We start from the raw sequence: 20,663 nt of genomic DNA, 5'->3' as shown, positions 1-20,663 counted from the left end.
TTGATGTACTGTTCCGTTTCCTTATCAAAAGCAATAAAAGAAGGTTTAGAGTTACTAAATACTAAAGAGCCACCACTTGTTGCTAGGAAATGGTGAAAAACATTGATCATGTGACCAAATATTTAGGAGGAAGGCATCACTTCATGGAGTCTGTGAAGGTAAGAACCACATGGGTAAAGTGGTTTGATATTTATTTCTAAAAAAATCATTTTTCACTCTTGAAAGTGAATTTAGTCTATCATAACTTTCATGAGAATTGTGTTTCGACCAAAATAGATCATGTTAAATTTGTTTCAAACATCAATTGTGGTATCTATGAGCTACAACATGAGGTCATAAACTAAGCATAAAAGTGCACCATTTTAGCTGTGTGGACTAATAAAGTCAAAATGGTAGCTCTGGGGTAAGTTGAGCCATTTGGCCAGGGGTAAATTGAGCCGGTGGCTACAGCCAAAATACACTCAATAAGTGTATCCAAAAACATATTCTGTGTATATTCCAAAAACACAGCTGTTAATGTTTTCTTCCTAAGTGCACTTTAAGGCATTCTCATGTTAAAATGTTTTTTAAGTAATATGCAATAATAATAAAAAAAGTTATTGTACCTGTTACAATTAAATAAAATACACATGAATGTGAAGAAGTGAGTGTTATTTAAGGAGATATTGCTTAGTAGGATAATACCTATGTATGATTTTGAAAGAGACTTCTCTTACTTTATTCGTAAGGAGGTATTTGTAAGGAAGGTTCCATATATTTCCCCAATTCAGGTTGTCAACAAAATTAGACCAATAGGGAACAACATTAGGGGTACTGGTGACATCTCTCTGGAATAAAGAGCGAATGTTACAATTATTATTCCTCGTTGTGGTAGCAAAACATATATTACCAACTGAGGTCAACTTAGGGTCCGAAGCTGGTAAACAGTCCGGTTTTCCAGTCCCTTTTAAGAGCGTTAAAATACCAGATGGGATGGCATAGTTGGCTACGTTTTGGAGAGGAGAGTAAAAAGATAAGTTTTCCTTTATGTCTTTTTTAAACACTTTGCCGTAATCTTTTATATTATATAATATTAAATAATATAATAATATTTAATATTATAATAATATTAAATCATATTATTATTAGAATATTATTATAGAAGAACATTCTTCTATAATATCATATTATAATAATTCTTCTATTATAGAGGAATATTCTTATTATATATATTATATATTCTTAGAATATTATAAAAGAATATTATAATAATTCTTCTATTATAGAAGAATATTCTTCTATTATATAATACTATTATAATATTATATTATATAAAACATTACGGCAAAGTGTTTAAAAAAGACATAAAGGCATAAACACATCTTTTTACTCTCCTCTCCAAAACATAGCCAACGTTCTTCTTCTTCTTTGTGTCTTTCGGGTCTGGTCCCAGAGACTGGTCCATTCCTCAGGTTGGGTAAATAAATCCAAATCTGCAAATGAACAAGTAACTAAAGCTGTCAATAAATGCAGTGCAGTAAATATTATATTTGCCTCCATCAGAAGCTTCATAGCATAATTGCCTAAGTCATATTTCAATGTTTTTGGAAAACAAGAAAAAACACAATTTTTAGAAAACATATTGATATTTTCTATTGATATTGTAACAGTACATTCAACCAGATGTGTGAACAAGTATGCAAAAAGAAAAAGACCCATCATCAATTACAAACAAATAAAAGTGACTTAGGCAGAATATGCCATGACATAGGCATTTTTTCTCTTACATATAAACGCAAACATCACATAACCAAACTGCTTTTATTCTCCTAAATATAACCAATATGTGTAACTTGTCAACCTTAACCAAGTTGTTTCTTAATGTCTAACCTTAACCACTGTTTTCCTTTCCCACCCTTAATGGAAGTTCCACTCAGGTGCTGTTCAACTCATTTTCACACTGTCTATTGATGAGGGAGGTTGTCATAGTACTGGTGGGCCACTCTTGGTAGTAATGGTTTCATTGCCTGCAAGTCATTGAATTTCCTGAGAGTAATTGGCAATTGGGCAGGAAAGAGTGGGACCCAGTGGAATGGTTCTTTGGGGATGCTGCTTCGCAGAGGCAGGTCCTCCCAGTCAGACTCAAAATCCAACTTGTACCGGATTCGACCATCAGCCAAGTACTGGAGAGCCCAGAGGTCATGGACTGTGGGGTCACCAACTTTTTTACCTGGTCGAATCTTGGTGACATAGGCCCCAGATAACTTCATGAAGTCATTGTGGTATAGCTGAGTCACCTTGTATGGGGATGGATGGATTTGTGCAGTCTCAAAGATGACAATGTAATCATGTGGAGTGTGAATATCTTTCTATATCTATATGCGCCATTCAATGAGGCTATGCATGGAGTCACACTCCATTTGTGTGTGCCCTGCAACCAGAAACTTTTGTTCAATGGTGACACCATGCTTCATGGCCAGATGAAGGTAGGTGTTGCTGATGGTACCACACCGATTTTGATATCCACAGCCATCACTCCAGACAATGACTTTCTCGATGTTTCTGTTGGCCTCTAGGATTGATTCAAAGTGTTTTGACTGCAGATGGGCAAAACCCTCACTGCTGAGGGAGCCTTCATGCTCCTCCCAAGCGTAACAATACCCATCTTTGTTACTCAGGTTGAAGCAAGTAAAGTTGTGCATCTGTAATTTAGTTTTATAATACATTGTACTTGCTTTTGTCTGGGGGCACAGAAGAACGCATTGAAGGTCCATTGTCCACACTGAAAGTTTGTCACTGGATTCCTTTTTATCCTTAGCTTTTTCAGCTTGAGCCTGAGCCTTTAATTTCAAGTGAGTAGTAAGGGTATCCTGATCTGTATTTCCTACCTTGGCGCTGACACATACATCACACTGGTCCTTTTTTGGTATGAACACAGAGTATTTCTGCTTACTGAACACTTTTTGAAAATATATCTCACTCACAGCACGCGTTCCATTTTCACCAGCAGCTTTCTGATATTCCTTGTGAAGATCACTTAGAACTGTTCCCGGCTCCAGGAACTTCTTATCCTGATAGGAGGGAACCTGACGGCAGTAATGGGATGGGACAGTAGGCAGTCCAGAGAGCCATTCTTTCAGGAAGGTCTGGTCAACATCTGATATGGGCACATGTGGCCCAGTCTTGTTGATCTTGGGTTGACCTGGATCAGTTTTGGTTTTCATGTCCACAGTTAACCATGATTCGATGGTTCTGGGGTCGATGCCAAGTGTTGAACAGTAAAGATTCTTACACACAGGTAGTTTACATCTATCTGCCAGTTGCAGGTGGTATGATAGGGACGTTGTTCTCCTTGATGCAACACCACCTTTCTTCTGTTTTATAGGCACATTTTCGACTAAAGTCTGGATATACAGCTTGTGTGTCTCCCAGGAGGGCATGGACCAGAAATTGTTGAAGATATCTGTTCTCTCCTCTTCAGTCAGTAGTTCACAACTTCGTTTCTTCGACCTTAAGCAGTGCTGTGCTGTGCAGGGTGGGCCCATGGTCTTTGGTGGTCTCTCCTGTCCCATTTTATTCTTGTAACTCTCCCCCTTAAGATGCTTCTCTTTTATCACCTCTCGCTTCCACATATGTGGTGTAGGGCGCCTATGAACAGCAGAAGTTTCAAGTGCAGCTCCTGTTTCTCCTTCACTGTGTTGAGCTGTGTCTGTATCACTACCATTATCTGGGCAGTCATCTTCCTCAGGTCTATAGTCCTTATCCAAGACAGTGTCATCTGGTTCACTTGCTGATGATGAATCAGGATCTGATTCAGCTCTGGAGGCTTTACTGGCTGTTTCCTCTTCAATCCGTTGCCCCATGTCTACGTCATTTCCTTCTTTCTCAGGTCTACTCTCATCTAAATCCTCTAAATTAATGGGTTCATTTCCTGACAGTAAAGCAAAAAACAAAAATTAAGTGCTGTTGAGTATTTTAACACAGTAAACCATGTTAAATTCATAGGTTCACTGCAAAAAATCTAAAACTGACCAAATACTTCTTATGCCTAGTCAAAATGTCTCATTTCTAAAACAAATCTATTTGCACTTAAAATAAAAAGCGCAAATGCTTGAAAAATGACTTCACTCGAATATTTGCTTAAAAATGTCTAAAATTGCCTAAATGTCTTTTTATGGTGATGTTTCTTAAGTGTAAAGATTTGTTCTGACCAGAAATTAGGTAATATTTTGCTAGTGTTAGCTAGCTACTTCATCATACCTTGTAGCAAAAAATGTGGTTTAAAGTTTAAATACACAGTTCATAATCCCTTTGATTGACCCAAATTACATTTAGTGTCTAGAAAATTGAAGAAATATGAACTCTTACCAGATGAAAACGTATCAAAGAGAAGAGCTAATGCTTCACTTGTGGACAGCCGAGCCCTCTTTCTCGTGCTTTCTGCCATTTTTGTTGTATCATCAAAACTGCCTAAGTCAAAGAGATGACTAACGCAGATAGTGTTTTTGGATTCTAATAAGTGTTGTGATTGGCAAAGGACATGGGCAGAAAGGCAGGATGATGCAGCAGTGGTAGGAGAGTAAAGTTAGGCAGATATCACAATTTGGCCAAAAAATGACTTAGGCAATTATGCTATGAGGCTAACAGAATACACTGTTGAATTTGCTGCTTTGTGTTTGTACAGCAGAGGGAGTCAGATGCATAAACACCATTTTGTGCACTGTTTTGTATGTTTGTTCTTTTGTTATTTACTACAATCATTTGAGAGCCACTTCATTGCTGCTAAGGTTACAGTGATTTAATGACCAATGGCACATGGGTCAAAACATATGAACACACCACACATTTATATATCTTGGACACACAAAAGACAGTGTTGGGGTCACCACATTAGGCTTTATTTGGACTTCATGTTTACAGATTTGTTTCTTTTATGTTTGTGTAATTAACTACAGCATGTGTGTGTGTGTGTGTGTGTGTGTGTGTGTGTGTGTGTGTGTGTGTGTGTGTGTGTGTGTGTGTGTGTGTGTGTGTGTGTGTGAGTGTGTGTGAGTGAGTGAGTGTGTGTGACTCTTGTGTGGCTGAGTGTGGGGTGTAATATCTTGTCCCTGGAGAAGATATTTTTATGTTTTAATCCCCTGAACAAACTACAGTAATTACAGCATAACATGATGTAAAAAAAAGTTTTTTTTAGAATCAGTCAGATGGCTTTGTCCTTTATTTCTAGTTTAGCACCTTTAATGTAAATACTGACTTTGTGACTGAGAGAGAGAGAGAGAGAGAGAGAGAGAGAGAGAGGGAGGGAGAGAGAGAGAGAACTTTTCTGCACATCAGTACAAAATAAAACAAAAAATAAAGCCTACAATTTGTTTCATACACATTCAATAAACATACACCTCTCCTCTGGGATATTTATGAGTGTCTTTGGTTGGAAGTTCTGACCATAGATTCAGAATGAATAGAACAACCAAGTTACATATAATACTGCATGCTTAAGTGTGTGTGTGTGTGTGTGTGTGTGTGTGTCTCAGCTGGTCCTACGTGGATTGTTCTGGCTTCTGTAAATTAATCTTCACCCATATAAACTGGATATGTAGCGTCTCAGTGCCTTATGTCCAGTAATGATAATGTTGGCAGAGGTTCGTTGGTGCCTCTGTATGTGTGTTTACGTGTACGCTGAAGGAGCTGGCCCTTCTTTCATTCTGTGGTTTCTAATTCTATGGTGTAGAGCGTTACAGTTCCTCACTAGCAAATCCAGCGGACAAAGCGCTCAAAGAATGAGGGTTTGTTCAGCATGGTGTAATCATCTCCTCTAAAGATGGCCGACATGTCCCCTAGCGACACCTTCTGCAGCACCTCCTCATCTGTGTCTGTTCCCATGGCGATCACCGTGGGAACACCTTCTGCTCGCCTCATGGAAGTCACACCCTCATCCAGCTGCTCGGTGGCTGTGATGCCATCAGTGATGAACACAAAGGCCAGCTCGGCGTGGCGACGACCGGCACGTTTTCCCTTGTAAAAACACAACATGCAGTGTTAATATAATGACATTATTTTGTGTGTTAAGTCTAATCTAAGTGTTAGATGAGAGGATTGATACCACGCTCACATCTGTGTGTTGATTTGGAGCTTGACCAAGATGGTAATCAGCTTAGCTTTGCATAAAGGCCGTAAGTTAGACAATACTGCTAGTAAACCACACATTGCTGCTGTTACTTCTGTTTGTCTACAGATGAGATATAATGTGTTAATTGTCATTAGGTGTATTTTTGAGAACCAGGCTTGCTGTTTTCCCCTGCTTCCAAGCTTTATGCTACAACGAGCTAATGGCTCCACCTCTGTAAATAAAGAAATAGTTTGACATTCTAGGAATAACGAGAGTTAGATAAGAAGATTGACACCACTCTCATATCTGTACGAGAAATATGAAGCTTCAGCCTGCAGGCATTTCAATTAGTGCAGCATGAAGACTGCAAATGGGGAAAACAATAACTTTTACACACATATTAAACAAACAAGATTCTAGTCCAGTCTTTAGTCTTTATGCAGAAAAAGCAATGCTAATCGCCTGCTGGCTGTAGTTTCACATTCACATGAGATAAGAGTGGTATTGGCATTCTCATCTTGCTCAAGAAAGCAAATTTTCTAAAAATTTTCTAAAATGTTCTTCACAGGTCACCTGCCTACAAATCCAACACGTGTTTGTGTTTGTTTGTACCTGTGCGATCAACACATTGTTGACAGCATGGATGATAGCGCTGCCCAGAGCAGAGGAGGAGTCCATGTAGGTCACTCCTGCCAGTGAATCAGAGATCACTGTGAGATTATGTGTAAGCGGGAACTCCACTCTCTGTTCTGTAGGGCTGCCATACTGCAGCAGAGCCACACGGGCATTCCTCTCATCTGTCTCGCCGTTGGCCAGGGTGAGACGGCGGGCCACATTCTCGATGAACTCTTTGGCCCTGCGGTGGTTCTCCAGTCCCATCCTCTCAGAACCATCCAATAGGAACACCACATCCACTGGCCGCTGAACGCAGCTAGCCACTGCAGGCTCTGGAACAGACACACACACACATGAAGTTTTAAATCAAACATGTTGTTCAGCGAGCTACAGCTGGAACACAGATGCTCAGAGGTCAAAGCCAGCAAAAGATATACAGTAACATGGTATGCTTCCATACATGCTAATTGCAACGTTCTCAGATCAGTAGGGGCCTCGTCAAGAAAGCACTTTTTTTAGTTTGCTCTACAATTTTATTCTCTTGAGACGACATTATATAAAACATGAATACATTTTATACAAAACAACAAAGTTCACATCAGCAAGTTGCAGTCACAGAGCTAACATGATAACATCTGGTTAAAGCCGCTCTGTAGTCATTTTCCTCTAGTCATCCTACTTTACAAGCCAAGCCACATGCAAAAAAACATGCACCAACCAAGGGCATAACATACAATAGTTCCTTCATCGTCAGTGCCAAGTCAATAAACCAAACATCCACATACACCAACATCTGACTCATATACAGTATACTGTGGCATGTTTAAAACCAGATATTTTCCACATGTCATGGCCTTTTCACCAACTTGAGTAATTCACAGAGCACAATAAAGACCGTAACCGTGGATATGTGCAAAACAGCAAAAGAAATGTCATCAGAGTGATTCAGCGAGCTTGTGATTCACAGTGGAAATGAGGATTCATCCAAGAGCCACTGTACACTACACAAGAGCAACATGAATGGCTCTACAGACCAATCTGCCTCCAACAAACGGATGACATCAGCTTTCCATATGAATGGAAAACGTTCCTCCACTAAGGTGGATGAAATGATATGTATCGTATTTCTAACAGACATACTTTATACATTAATTGAGGAATATTCTATGAGGAGAGGGAGCATCATGAATCCACATTTTGAATTTTGGCCCATCATTTACAATAACTGTACATAAGGTTGCTCTGAAATGTTAGCACAGGACCAGCTTCATATCATGCGATTCTTTTGCATCAGCCCAGGTGTATATTGCACCCAAAAAAATGCCCACAGTTTTAATAAAATCTATTCCAGCAGTAAGCTTATTAGTTATTGGCGTCCATAATGGCGAGGTAGCATGGGAAGCATATTAGCATTAGCAGAGTCCTAAAGCTTTCTCTGGGTCTCCCATAATGTCTCCATAGACATATTTGAAGGAGTCGATGAACAGCTGGGTCCACTGCTGCCTGTCTTCTCCATGGGCGAGTTTGGCTCTCTGGGCTGTGTACGCCATGGTTGCAACGCCAACCCCGTACTGCTGCTCGCTCAGGCCATTCAGCAGGCTGGCCACACCCTCCAAAGAGGTGGGGACCAATGAGGGGCTGCCTTCCTCGGCCAGTGGCTTCCAGGGGGGAGGGGCTTGGCCCGCAGTGATGCCCCCTCCTGAAACAAGTGGGCGGAATAACATTGTGGGCGGGGTCCCACAGACACGACGCATCAATACAGCCAACAGAGATGCCGTAGATATACCGAGTTGCACTAAATTGCACTAAAGTTTGTGTTGGCTTTACAGAATCATAAATTAATTGTGTCATAGGAAAGGAGGTTAAATGATATGTGATATCCAATTTAAATGAACTGTGTAAAAAAAAGAAAAGACATTGATCTCAATTCAAGCCACAATGAGCCGAGTTCGTAAAGTGGAAACAGACAACTTTGCAGCGTTTCCAACTAGTATTATTGTTTGTACCACTGTCACACAGACAACCGATTGCTTTCCATTTTCGAGAGAGCCTAGCTCTCTGTGAAGAATTGATGAACGCCTCTTTGGAAATAAGAGAGACGAAAGAAGCATGTTCTCCTTTTCCTGGTACTCGTTCTATTATAGGGAACCAGTCTAAATGCGGATGGTGTCATTATTCTATAACCAAAAAGCTATCTATTTCCACTTTAACGTAGCTTAAAGGCGTCAGTATGCTTCAAACAAAAAAATTGGTACTCGCATCTAAAGGCCAAAGTGTTTATACCTGTCCGGAAAGGCCACACTTGTGGAGGGGAAAAAAGCCTGCCGTCACAGAAAGGTGCAGGGTGTGTTCAATCATACAAATGGGGATAATGGTGGACGCTGTCGGACAGTCTCTCCTCAAAGGCATTCATATCGCACTCGGGTGTACACATGAAAAATGAGTATAAAACGAAAAAAGGATTGTTCGGAAAGATAAAAATTGACACATCTCCGTTGGAGCATATTGACGCCTTAATAATGTTGGTTAGTCAGGCCTGAATGCTGAAAAGCATGTAAAAAAAGAGAACACTAAGTGAAACAGTGTTTTAAAATCTTACCTGATTTACAAGGGAGATCAGGGCATATGATGACAGGATCTAAAGCAAAGATAAAGACAGAATGTCAGAGAAAAAAGACCAACACAGCTTCTCATAGTCCACTAGATGAATGTAGTACATAACGTGTGTTTCTGTGATGAGTGTACCTGGGCAGAGCACAGTTTCAATCTTGTCGATGAACTCCTCAGCCACTAGGTCTGCAAAGCGCCTCATGCCCAGCACCCTGCCATCCTTCTGGCAAGCGATGCTTTTCAGACTCTCATTCTCCTCAATCTGGTCGAACATGTCTCCGATACCGATGGCACTCACATCAACACTGGGATCACTGCTCACATGCACCAGTACACACATTTACAAATGAGATAAGACAAAACCTCTTTCTTCTCTACAAATGCAAATTCTAAATCTGAAAATACAGCCCCACCTGCAGAGGTAGGTGAGCAGCGAGTCGTCATCTCTGGGGTCGAATCGTCCGTCAGTGATGACAACCACGGTGACGTTGGCTTTGGCTCTACGGCTGTCCCTGATCAGATTGTCGTAGGCATACTTCAGAGCGGATGGAGTCCATGTTCCTCCAGCAATCCACTCCAATCGCTTGACTGCATCCTGAATAGTGGAGAAGTCAGCAAGTGAGGGAAGTGTATGCACAGTGCAGTGGTACGTGAAGTAAGATCAGTACTGTGGACACACAGAAAGGCACTTCCATCATTTTTACAAAGGTCTCACTACGGCCATTTTATAGATTTTGGCTGGTTTAGTGGAAAAATATTGCATTCATGGCTGTTGACTGCGCTGAAGTAAATATAGATTTGAAATACCCTAAAAGGCTTTAAACACAAATCTATGTAAAAAGTCTTTTGTTATTCTGTACTTCTCTTATTGTCAGCAATTCCAATGAAAATACCAAAATCAACAATGTATTAAATCATCTCTCAATACTTTGTAACTTCCCTGCCTTGTTACAAGTACATGGTTTTAATTAAAAAGCATATGTGGGGGTGACTCAAAAGAAACTATGACACAGAAGAATAAGCTGCATCGTTGTTTAAAAAATATATATATATTGCCAGCCTTATTATTTAAGCTTGTCTACCATGTATTGCATCCCAGATGATATGTATTGCTGCATGTCAGAAATATAGTCAGAGGGACATGTGCACATATGTAACTGGGGTGACTCCCATCTGCCTTATGCATGCAACACATTTGATCTGACTGCACATCATTGATTAATTAAGAAACATCTGTACAACACAGACAAACAGTCTAAAAATACCCTTCAAAGCTGTATGCGTACATGTTTGTGCTTGTTTGTGAGTGTCAGACCTTGAAAGCAGACAGTGAATCAATCTTGGGGTCGTCGAGCAGGATGGCCTGGAAGGTTCCACTGTGACTGTACTGAACAACTCCCACTCTTGTTCCTGGAACACAAGCATCCAAGTTGGCAGCCATCTTGTGGGATTTTTTGACGTTGCATGGTCTAATTCCTAAGTCTTTTATAGGACCAGTGTGTGAGAGTTGGTGTCTAGTCTAGTGGTGAATTTGCAAATTGCAACCAAGTGAATATCGCCTTCGAAGCATGTAGGTGAAACTAAAGTGGCTAAGGAAAGTCGTGAAAAACACAAAAGGCACCTTCTAAAGCCAATGTTTGGTTTGTCTGTTCTGGGCTACTGTAGAAACATGGCGGTTCAACATGGCAGCCTCCTTAGAAGAGGACCCGCTTCCTCTGTAGGTAAAAATGGCTCATTCTAATCTAACAAAAACACAATATTATGTTACACACTGGACTTGTCTACCTGTTTCTGACTTAGGGTCTTTGGCAAGGGATCCAAGTCTGTTGATGGTGTTGATGACAAAATTCTTCTCCAGGGTGAAGTTAGTCAGACCCACTGACTCTGAGCTGTCGATCACAAACACAATGTCCAGGGGTCCACAGCGTTTCTCACAGTCTGCAGACAAAAACACACACTGTGAGAATCTGACAGCCTATCAGAGCGTGTTAAGATCATGAATATGCAACACAGTGGTAACTAAACCACTAAACTCACCACAGCAGCCACACGTTTCCCTGATGTAGTTCATGACATCACATTCCTGCAGGAAGAAACATTATCTCATATTATCCATCATATCCTCTGTGTTCTTGGTGTGCCAGAGATAAAAGACGGGTTAGATATTCTTACAGTGAGGCCGGGGTCCCCCTCAGGTCCAGAATCTCCCTGTAGAGGACGAGAACACATAATATCACATCATCCCTCTCAGCTTTTGTCCAGTTTGGAACTGCTAGCAAATAATGCTAATTGGTAAACAAGTAAACATGTGAAAACATCTTTGATTCCACTGGGTGTTTGCTTAATCTGCACTATGTCAGTGACAAGAAAAGCACCTTTTTGTGTGATTTAATAATTTACAGTGCATGTCTTATGTACTTACGTCACGTCCGGGATCTCCTCTTGATCCTCTTAGGCCAGGTTCTCCCTGATGTCCTGACTCACCCTGTTGCAAGCAGAAACATTAGCATTTTGTACCTGCACTGTATTTTGCTCCAGTGACAGCAAACATACAACTTTGAGGAGTTACTCACTTCCTCTCCCACAGTTCCTTTATCTCCAGGCTCACCCTTTTGACCACAGTCTCCTCTGCTACCACGAGGTCCACGATTGCCATTCTCTCCTCTGTCACCCTGTACAACAGCGGAGGGAAGTTTTGTCAAACTAGTGTGTCACTCTGGCTTACAAATGTAAGAAGACAGTGCGCATGTGTACGTTACCGATGGTCCTCTTGGCCCGGGATAGCTAAAGCCAGGTCTTCCAGGATCCCCCTGAACAGAGATGAAAGAAACAGTCAAGACAACAAACTGCAGCAAGATAACTGAAAGCAAACACACTAACACCTACACAGTGACACATACCTTTGGTCCAACCTGTCCAGGTTCTCCTCTTGGCCCAGCATCACCAGGATCTCCTCTGGTACCCTATAATACAAACAGTATCAGGGTAAGCTGCATGAGGTAATGTATCTCTGAGGCATTTTTCCATGTGACCTTTAACCTACATTTCTCCCAGGGTCTCCTGCTAACCCCGGTGGTCCCCTGGGGCCTGGCAGGCCATTGTCTCCCTGTTCAGAGGAGAGAAAGTTGACGACAGGTGCAACAAAGGGGTTTAAAAAGAAAGAGTTCAAAAGTCTGTGGTGTTAATATGGACATATGCAGATTATTAAGATAATATGGTTCTTCTCACCTTTGTTCCTTTGTTTCCTGATTCACCTGGAAGTCCTCTCGAGCCCTCTGGCCCCATTTCACCCTAAAAACATAAAATCAGTGCTGAGACCCCTAGTAGTGGAATTAGTGGTTTCTCAATGATTTTAACCAAGGCAAAAAGTTTGGAATTTTGTTTAACACGTGTGATTGTGCACATGAAGTCATACCTTATCTCCCTTAACTCCATCCGGCCCTTGAGCACCCTTTTGCCCATAGTCTCCTCTTCTCCCCTGAAACACAAGAACAATAAGAAAACCTACAAAAAGCAAATCCAGGTGAAGCATGAAGGGAAACGTTAGATTGCTGATTAATCTTACCGGCTCCCCTTTGTCTCCCGGATTTCCTGGAATTCCCTAAACAAAACAACACACCGGTGAGCTGCATGGCACATAAAATGAGTGTGTGTTTGAATGTATTTCTGTGTGTAGCGATGGGTCTTACTGGATTTCCTTTCTGTCCAGGAATACCAGGTGATCCAGGACTTCCTCTCTCTCCCTGTGGAAGAAGCACCAGAGTTAAGCCTTTCACCTTCAACGTTCCTCAAAGCATTTAACCTTTGCATTTGACCTCCGATCCAATATCTGCCCCAGAAAAAAAGCAGCTATCCGTTTTACTGTTTACCTTTGGTCCAGGCTCTCCAGGCCGACCAGAGGGACCAGATCTTCCAGGGCGACCGGGATCACCCTGAAGACAGGACACAAGCACACACACACACAGGCAAAAGTTAACCACAGGATGGATGGCTGATGGCGTTTGTCTTAAGTGAAGGCGAGACTGTATACCTTTTCTCCGCCAGTTCCAGCGAGACCACGTTCACCAACATCTCCGGGGTAACCATCAGGACCCTACAAAGCATCAAACACATATCATAAATAGGCCATAACACAACAAAATACGGATGTACTCATAATTTTAAATCATGTTGAATGTCATACTTTGTCGCCTGGGTCTCCTTTGCAGCCAGGAGCACCGATCCGTCCAATTTTACCCTAGAAAGAAGAAGAAGAATGGAAAAAAATGCATTGCAAAAGAATCTTGTGACCAAAATCACATTTGATTTTACATTGCCTTTTTATTGAAGTTGTACAGCAAAACTTGGTCCTCAATGTTCAGGCTTATGCATCACCTACCTTCTGTCCATCTGTCCCATTGCGTCCTGGGATGCCAGACACACCCTGATGACAAAGAGAAGAGACAATTAGATGAGAAAGGCAGATAATTTTATTAAATGAATGAAAATTAACAGATTTAGTTAAAAAAAAAAGTCCTACCTTTTTCCCCTGAGTACCTATCTCTCCCTGTTGGCAGACAGAAGATCAGCAGTTATTTTATGTACAATCATTATTATCATTCATCTACAAACCCAGTCATTTATTTAAAATTTGACAATTTAATTCATGAATTGATGAAGTTGATCCACAGAAAAGAAGGGATGCCTCACCTTCTCGCCTTTAAAACCTGGTTCTCCCTATAGAGAGGAAAAAGGGAAATGACAAACAATTTATAACAATATAAACACAAAAACAGTTCATATTTGTCCAACTGTAGTGAAGAGTGAACGATGGAGAGGCGGATGTTGGTGTCTTACTTTGGTACCGGGCTGACCGATGGGACCCTCGATACCGGGGTCTCCTGGGCGACCTCTTCCTCCTTTGAGACCTGGATCGCCGTTGTCTCCTTTAGCTCCCTGCAGTCAGCAAGTTATAAGGAGAAAATATTTGTGAGGATGACTAGTGTACAAATAGTGTACACTGTAAGTGTGTGTGTGTGCATGTTTGTGTGAAGCTCACTTTTTGTCCTCTGTGGCCTTTTGGACCGGGAGGCCCTGGTGTCTCCAGACAGGACACACTGTAACACTGTGTTATACAGGAAAGGAAGACAAACAGTCGGTGATGATACAGCCTGAAACATTAATCTTCATGATGTCTCTGATTGCTGTTCTGTGTTTATTCTCACCTCTACAAACGCCAAATGTTTCTGTGAAGACAAGAGAAACAAGGTGTGAGCAGAAGAGGCATTGGTCGTGTTTCCTGTTTATCTGTGTGTCTCTGTGGGTGTATTTGTGTTTTACCATCGTCTTGATGATGCGGTCAATGGTGTCTGTGTGTATGATGGCTCTGCCCTGGCTCAGATCCACAGCCATGAAGTCCCGCCTGTAGACCGTTGCTGGAGAGTTGGCAATCTCCCTCAAACCTGTCTCTTCAAGGTTCTTCGATGCCGCCACGACAAACATCCGGATGCCCTCATCACGAGCCCTCTCTGCTGCCACTTTGATGCCCCCGCATGGGTTTCCAGTCACATGGCCGTCGGTGATGACCACAGCAAATCGGAGAGCCTTGGGGTCTGAGGGTGAGCGCAGCATTTCCTGGGTCATGTTGGTGAGGGCGCAGTCAATGTAGGTGCCCTTACCCAGGTAACGGATTCCATCGACACCCTGGAAACAGAGACAAGTGTGAAAAGAGGAAAAGAAGGCAACTGCACAGGGACCGAGACCCTCACAGACCCCCGAAGGTACCAGGTTTACTGGTGGTGGTGGTGATAATCAGTTAGTGATAATTTGATTATTGATTGATATAAACTAAAATGGTATAGGGTTTACCTAATAATATTCAGCTACTGTGTCTAAATCTAGTTTTAAAGGTCCAGTGTGTGACACTCAGGAGGATCTCCTGGCAGAAATGGAATATAATCTGTATAACCTGAATATAGGAATTGTTTCGTTTTTTAAACTTAGAATGATATCTACAAACGCTGTGGGTCGCCTTCCATGGAGTCCACCATGTTGGACTGCCATGTTTCTATAGTAGCCCAGAACAGACTCTAGACGGCCACCATAGTTTCTCCTTACTACTGTGAAGGCAAGGGTGAAGTGACAGAGTTGCAATCCCCCTACACCACTAGATCCCACTAAATCCCACACACTGGACCTTTAAAGACCTTTATTTGACAATGCTGAAAGATAGGCTCATATCAGGAACCTTGATATTGCGTAGTACACATCTTAAACCCTGAGGCCAAAGGAACTGTACGTCCATCCAACTGCAGTTATCAGCAGTTTTTGCTCTGTACTACACACAACATGAAAAGCTTCTTTATTTTTCTAGGTTGTGAGGGCTCACAGCAGATTTTTGCCCCAGCACCTCAAGCAATTGTACATAGCCCTGGTTGTCATTGGTGTTAATAAAATGTGTGGTAAGTTAAAAAATATCAATGTTATCAGTAATCAGTGGAGCAGCAATGTTCACCAAGAGTGGCAAGTTTCTCTCCATCAACTCTCCATAGTTTTCTACATTTTGGGTGTGGTCACAGGTCAGAAATCTCCATCCATAGGAAGGAAGGACATAAATGTAACAAGATACTATAGTTCCAACAACTACTTCCATTTAGAGCTTTAGCCAGTATTTTACACATAATGTCTAGGATCAATATCAAAGTTATTAACTAGTTCTAATCTATCACTTGGTTATAATAAACTTTAATATAGCTACAATAAACACCCAAATGCAATCTGAACAAACTATTCAATCTTTAACTTGATTGTGTGTGATCATAAATGTGTGTGTGTGTGTGTGTGTGTGTGTGTGTGTGTGTGTGTGTGTGTGTGTGTGTGTGTGTGTGTGTGTGTGCGCCACTCACTGTCAGAAAATCACTCTTGGATCCGATACGGCTGAACACCCGCTGTTCTTGGGAGAAGTGCAGTCCACCGATGTTCCAGGTGACCCGCACAGCACCTCTCAATTCAGCATCTTCTAAACGCTGTACAAACTGCTTTGCAAATAACTACAACAACAAGAAACAACACATTATACATACATACATACATACATTTGGAAATGATGGGGGACTATTTTGTGTTGAGGTTTTTATAAAATTGCAGATAAACAAGGAACCTTGATGCTCTCCACCAGTGATCCAGGGGGTGGCTCCTGCAGAGCAATGGTCTCAGATGTGTCTATGGTGAAGTATACGTCTATGGGACATTCATTCTTCTCTGGAAGGATCACACACACAAAATACACATATAAAACCTCCATGGAAAATTGCAATGCATTAAAATCAGCAAGATGAAGTCTTCCATATTATATCCCTAAAACTGTTTTAACAGATTAACATGACATGATAGTGTGGCTGTGAAGCAACAGGGGTTCAGTTCGTGGCACTCACTGCTGCACTCTGTTAGCTGGCCGTGAGTCAGGGCTCCAAAAAGAAGACAGAGAACGATGACCTCTAACCCCAGCATCTTCCTCTTCTCCTGTCTGACACACAAAGGCACAAGACACACAACTAAGCAAACAATCTATTTCTCGCTGTATCTTTCAAAGTCAATAAAGTGAAAATAGAGGTCATGGAAAATGTAAAATACAGAAAAACACTGAAACAACGAGATGATGTGCTTATTTTAAAATAACCAGCACTGTAGACTAATATTACAGTGACTATTACTGTGTTGTAGTCTAATAATATAGAATTTTCTTATCATCCATAATGTACAATGTTTCTCAAGAAGAGTTGATGTACTGCCAAAGTAATTTGCTAAATATTTTTCTTCATCTGGTATGCACCTGGTATTAATTTAAGTGAACTGTATTAAGAACAGTCTACAGCCTGTTGCTCTGGGGACAAAATGGCTGCCATGGGGTTATGTAATAGGTTTGAAAACATGACATGAGTTGAAAATGGCTATTCTTTATCGTGTTTAATGGTGGATATGGAAACAACAGAAGCTAGCAGAAGGGACTGATTGGCCGGCATTTGCCTGCCAATGGATTATTCATGTAGAAACCTGGACACAGGCCTTAACATACAGCCATGACCAATGGAAGTTCAATCAGATCCACTCAATCTATACAGGCCTGAGTTTTCAAAGGACTCACAGTTTGACGAAATGAAATTTATGAGTCTAAGATTAAAAAATTTAACTAATTATCTAAACTATCTTATCTAAATAGAACACCACAACCTTTCAAGTCAAAGAGAAATTATACAAACATTACTCTGGGTGATGACAAAAATGAACAAAAACGATGAACAGATTCTGGTTGTATTTGGAAGGAGAGAGCAGGCTGCTGATTGAATATAGCAAGGCTCACATTTTGGTTTAAAACCACAAGATTTCACAAGGCCTCAGTCTGCCGCCCTCCAGAGGTTTTCCCTTCCCTTGCAGTCAACCTGGGTTTGGTGGCTGTCATGGGCGAATTAACCCATTTGGGGGCGCTGGCACATTGACCTTTGTTTGGTTAAATGCACATTTACATAACAATAGGCACAATGTAACAGAGCTGCCTTTCAGGTGTGCATATTCCTAAACAAATCCACAATTAATCCAATTACCACAAACCAACCAACTGACACACACTTGATATGAGGCCTTCAGGGCCCCTGAAGGTTGGGGCCCGGGACTGTGTCCACCTAAATTAATATTCCGGCCCTGCTGTCTGTGTGGATGGCGATTACCCTCACATCCAGTAAACACTCTGTCACTGGTAGCAACATGTCAACAAAGCTCACAGTCAGTCTGTCTATCCGTCACTTTACATCAAGAGCTCAACCCAGCAACCGTGCTAACTTGTGTCCACTGCAGCATACTGTTTTTAACTCTGTAAACATCGGCACCATAACAAAACAAGATTTTCCATAATTATATGTCACCGTAGCAGTCAAACAATGTGCCTTGAAATTATCCTTACTATTAAAAAATAGTTTTAAACTAATAATAAACTAATTTTAAGTGAATGTATCTGTCATCTGAAAAGCAGCTACACTAAAAAAAAAATCCAGTTACATTAAAGGAAACTATATTTTCAGACACATCATGTGAGACCTTCTTTAAAACATTTTATGCACACCATACAACAGACTGTTTGCTGTGGCTCCCTCTGGCGGACTGACAGCTGTGAGCAGCGGAGGAGTCGCTCCTGCAGATGTTCCCACTCTTTTCCCACTGTCCAGGCCAGTAGAGTGAGTGGGAGTCCTTGTAGCTTTTCATCACTGCACAGGTGAATATCACGCAAAAATATACAGAGATAACAGCACGACTGATAGAGCTCGTGCTCTCTCTGGGTTTTTTCTTGGGCACTCAAAGTTTGTTCGCGCAGTAGTTTGGTTTTGCTGAGAAAAAGCCCTTATTTCTGTAGATGAGAGTACGTTTAAAGACATGCAAACAGACAGATAGACAGAGAGAGAGAGAGAGAGAGAGAGAGAGACACACACACACACACACACACACACACACACACACACACACAGAGAGAGAGAGAAAGAGAGAGAGAGCGATAAAGGCAGATACATACAAGAAGGAAAGAGAGATTGGCGCAATGTAGTGCGTAAAAGTGCTGCTTACCCGAACTCTTTCCAACAACTTCAAAACTTTGTAAACAGCTGATCCTCTGTTGATTATCGCCTCATCTCAGCAGGAGGGAAAGCCGAGAAAGAAAAGGGGGATGCGGGAGGAAGAAAATGGGAAATAAAGCCCTGGATGCGCGTTTACTTCCAGCAGAAGAGCCGTCCGTTCGCTCTCCTGTCCCGGTCCAGCCCCAACAACGAGCTCTGATCCCTCCTCCTGTGCGCGCACGGCGCACCCCAGCAGTGGGCACTGCTGTCCGCTTGGAGGCGCCATGGCTCCGCTGCAACCTGTGTGTGTGTGTGTGTGTGTGTGTGTGCGCGCGCGCGCTTGTACCCGTGGCCTATTGTGCCAGTGTTATTGCCATGCACCAGTAAAAGACGATGCCGAAGCGCAGCTGGAGTTTAGTAGACCCCCACTCGAATACGCCTTGAACTTCACAAACAGTTCTAATGCACGTTTAGTATCAGGGGATGTGACAATTTTACAGATACGGCCCTCAGCAGAACACATGGCACAACCCTAGGGACACACTGAGCTTTCATGTCCCTGAGATAGAGCATTTAGGAGGTTTTCACAGTTAATCTCATACATGTGGTAAGTAAGAATGAAATAGAACAGGATAAAGAGCAGACTTACAATAAGCCCCCCATACTCATAAACACACACAAAAAAACACACACACACACACACACACACACACACACACACACACACAAACGGCCCCTCACTTGTGTCTGGTGGTCTGGTTGCAATTAGTAGGCCGAGTGAGAGGAGTTTATACTGGGTGTAAACACTGACTATCCACGACTCTACTCACCTTGTTTATACCCATGTAGGTGCAGCTGCCCTTTGCCTATTTGTCTGGGTTTAAGTGTTTGTGGTCATGGTGGGAGGTCTCCCTTTCAGATGATTATGTTTGTACACATCTGCACAAAATCTTGCATTTACACTCTGTAAAGCATATTTCTTTTTTATTTCATTGTGGCTGATCATGGGTTGGCTGCAGCAACACTTGTGCATGTCAGTGTCCAGTTTGCCTGAATTTTCTGATGTGGGCTGCAGAGCTGCCAGTGCATTAACACTACCACTGATGTGTTATCCAGACCAGGAGGTGATGTCAGGAACAGGCTTTTACATCCAAGGCTACATCTGTTACATGATAGGCTATCAGCTTGGTGTGGGTGATAAAGAAGTTGTTTGGGTCAGTATAGAAGGTGTCTATGTGAAATGACAAGAGACTGGAATCTCTTCCTTTAAGAAAATCACATCAAAGGAGCCTTTTGTAAAAGTCTCCCACTGAAGCAGGGAACCAGAATCTGACCTGGTCAGTCTTTAAACATTGCTGCTCTTGCACATATAGGAACGTAACATATTTATTATTAATATTATAATACACATTCTTCAATTTAAGTCCCTCCTGCTCTTTTAATTTGACTTTATCTGACTGTATAGTGGGCTATGATCAGTAGAAGTGGGTGGAGGTGAGACAGCTGTCAGCATTTTGCCATGGCGACCATGTGCAGATGAGAAAGAAAAGGAGAGGAGGAGGAGTAGGGCAGCTGCTGACCAGAGTTATTACTCTCTGAAGCTCTTCTCTCAGTCTTGGCCAGGGATGGGTTTTTCCTTAAAAAGAGAGGAAGAGAGGAGTGGAGCAGTGTCTGTGTGTGTGTGTGTGTGTGTGTGTGTGTGTGTCTGTGTGTGTGTGTGTGTGTGTGCACATGCGTTTGATGGAGAGATGTGGAGGGGGGTTCTGGTCTTTCTT

General features: G+C 41.9%; 1 protein-coding gene across 2 annotated transcripts; it reads right to left on the bottom strand.

Annotated features, from left to right (window-relative positions):
* Nucleotides 1-4,855: 4,855 nt before the first annotated feature.
* On the bottom strand, nt 4,856-19,102 carry col6a2 (collagen, type VI, alpha 2). 2 transcript variants are annotated; one of them, XM_051399785.1, is made up of 32 exons: nt 18,899-19,101; nt 16,723-16,814; nt 16,449-16,549; nt 16,195-16,338; nt 14,630-14,992; nt 14,515-14,535; nt 14,349-14,414; nt 14,147-14,245; nt 14,000-14,026; nt 13,830-13,856; nt 13,689-13,733; nt 13,494-13,547; nt 13,341-13,403; nt 13,180-13,242; nt 13,000-13,053; nt 12,876-12,911; nt 12,726-12,788; nt 12,539-12,601; nt 12,354-12,416; nt 12,211-12,273; nt 12,070-12,120; nt 11,884-11,982; nt 11,733-11,795; nt 11,483-11,518; nt 11,348-11,393; nt 11,096-11,248; nt 10,626-10,720; nt 9,724-9,905; nt 9,446-9,624; nt 9,300-9,338; nt 6,698-7,032; nt 4,856-5,991 (listed from the first exon to the last, which is right to left on the bottom strand). In XM_051399785.1, the coding sequence occupies exons 2-32, from the start codon at nt 16,796-16,798 to the stop codon at nt 5,725-5,727; spliced, it is 3,036 nt and encodes a 1,011-aa protein (XP_051255745.1). In that variant the 5' UTR covers nt 16,799-16,814; nt 18,899-19,101; the 3' UTR covers nt 4,856-5,724. The 2 variants fall into 2 exon arrangements, with proteins under 2 accessions (XP_051255745.1, XP_051255753.1); XM_051399793.1 differs by lacking the exons at nt 4,856-5,991; nt 6,698-7,032 and adding an exon at nt 7,211-8,399 and having other exon boundaries at nt 18,899-19,102.
* Nucleotides 19,103-20,663: the final 1,561 nt, after the last annotated feature.

This window comes from Dicentrarchus labrax, unplaced genomic scaffold (assembly GCF_905237075.1).
Source record: "Dicentrarchus labrax unplaced genomic scaffold, dlabrax2021, whole genome shotgun sequence".
NCBI lineage: Eukaryota > Metazoa > Chordata > Actinopteri > Moronidae > Dicentrarchus > Dicentrarchus labrax.
The sequence above is the reverse complement of the archived record's forward strand: the minus strand, read 5'-3'. Positions and strand labels throughout refer to the sequence as shown.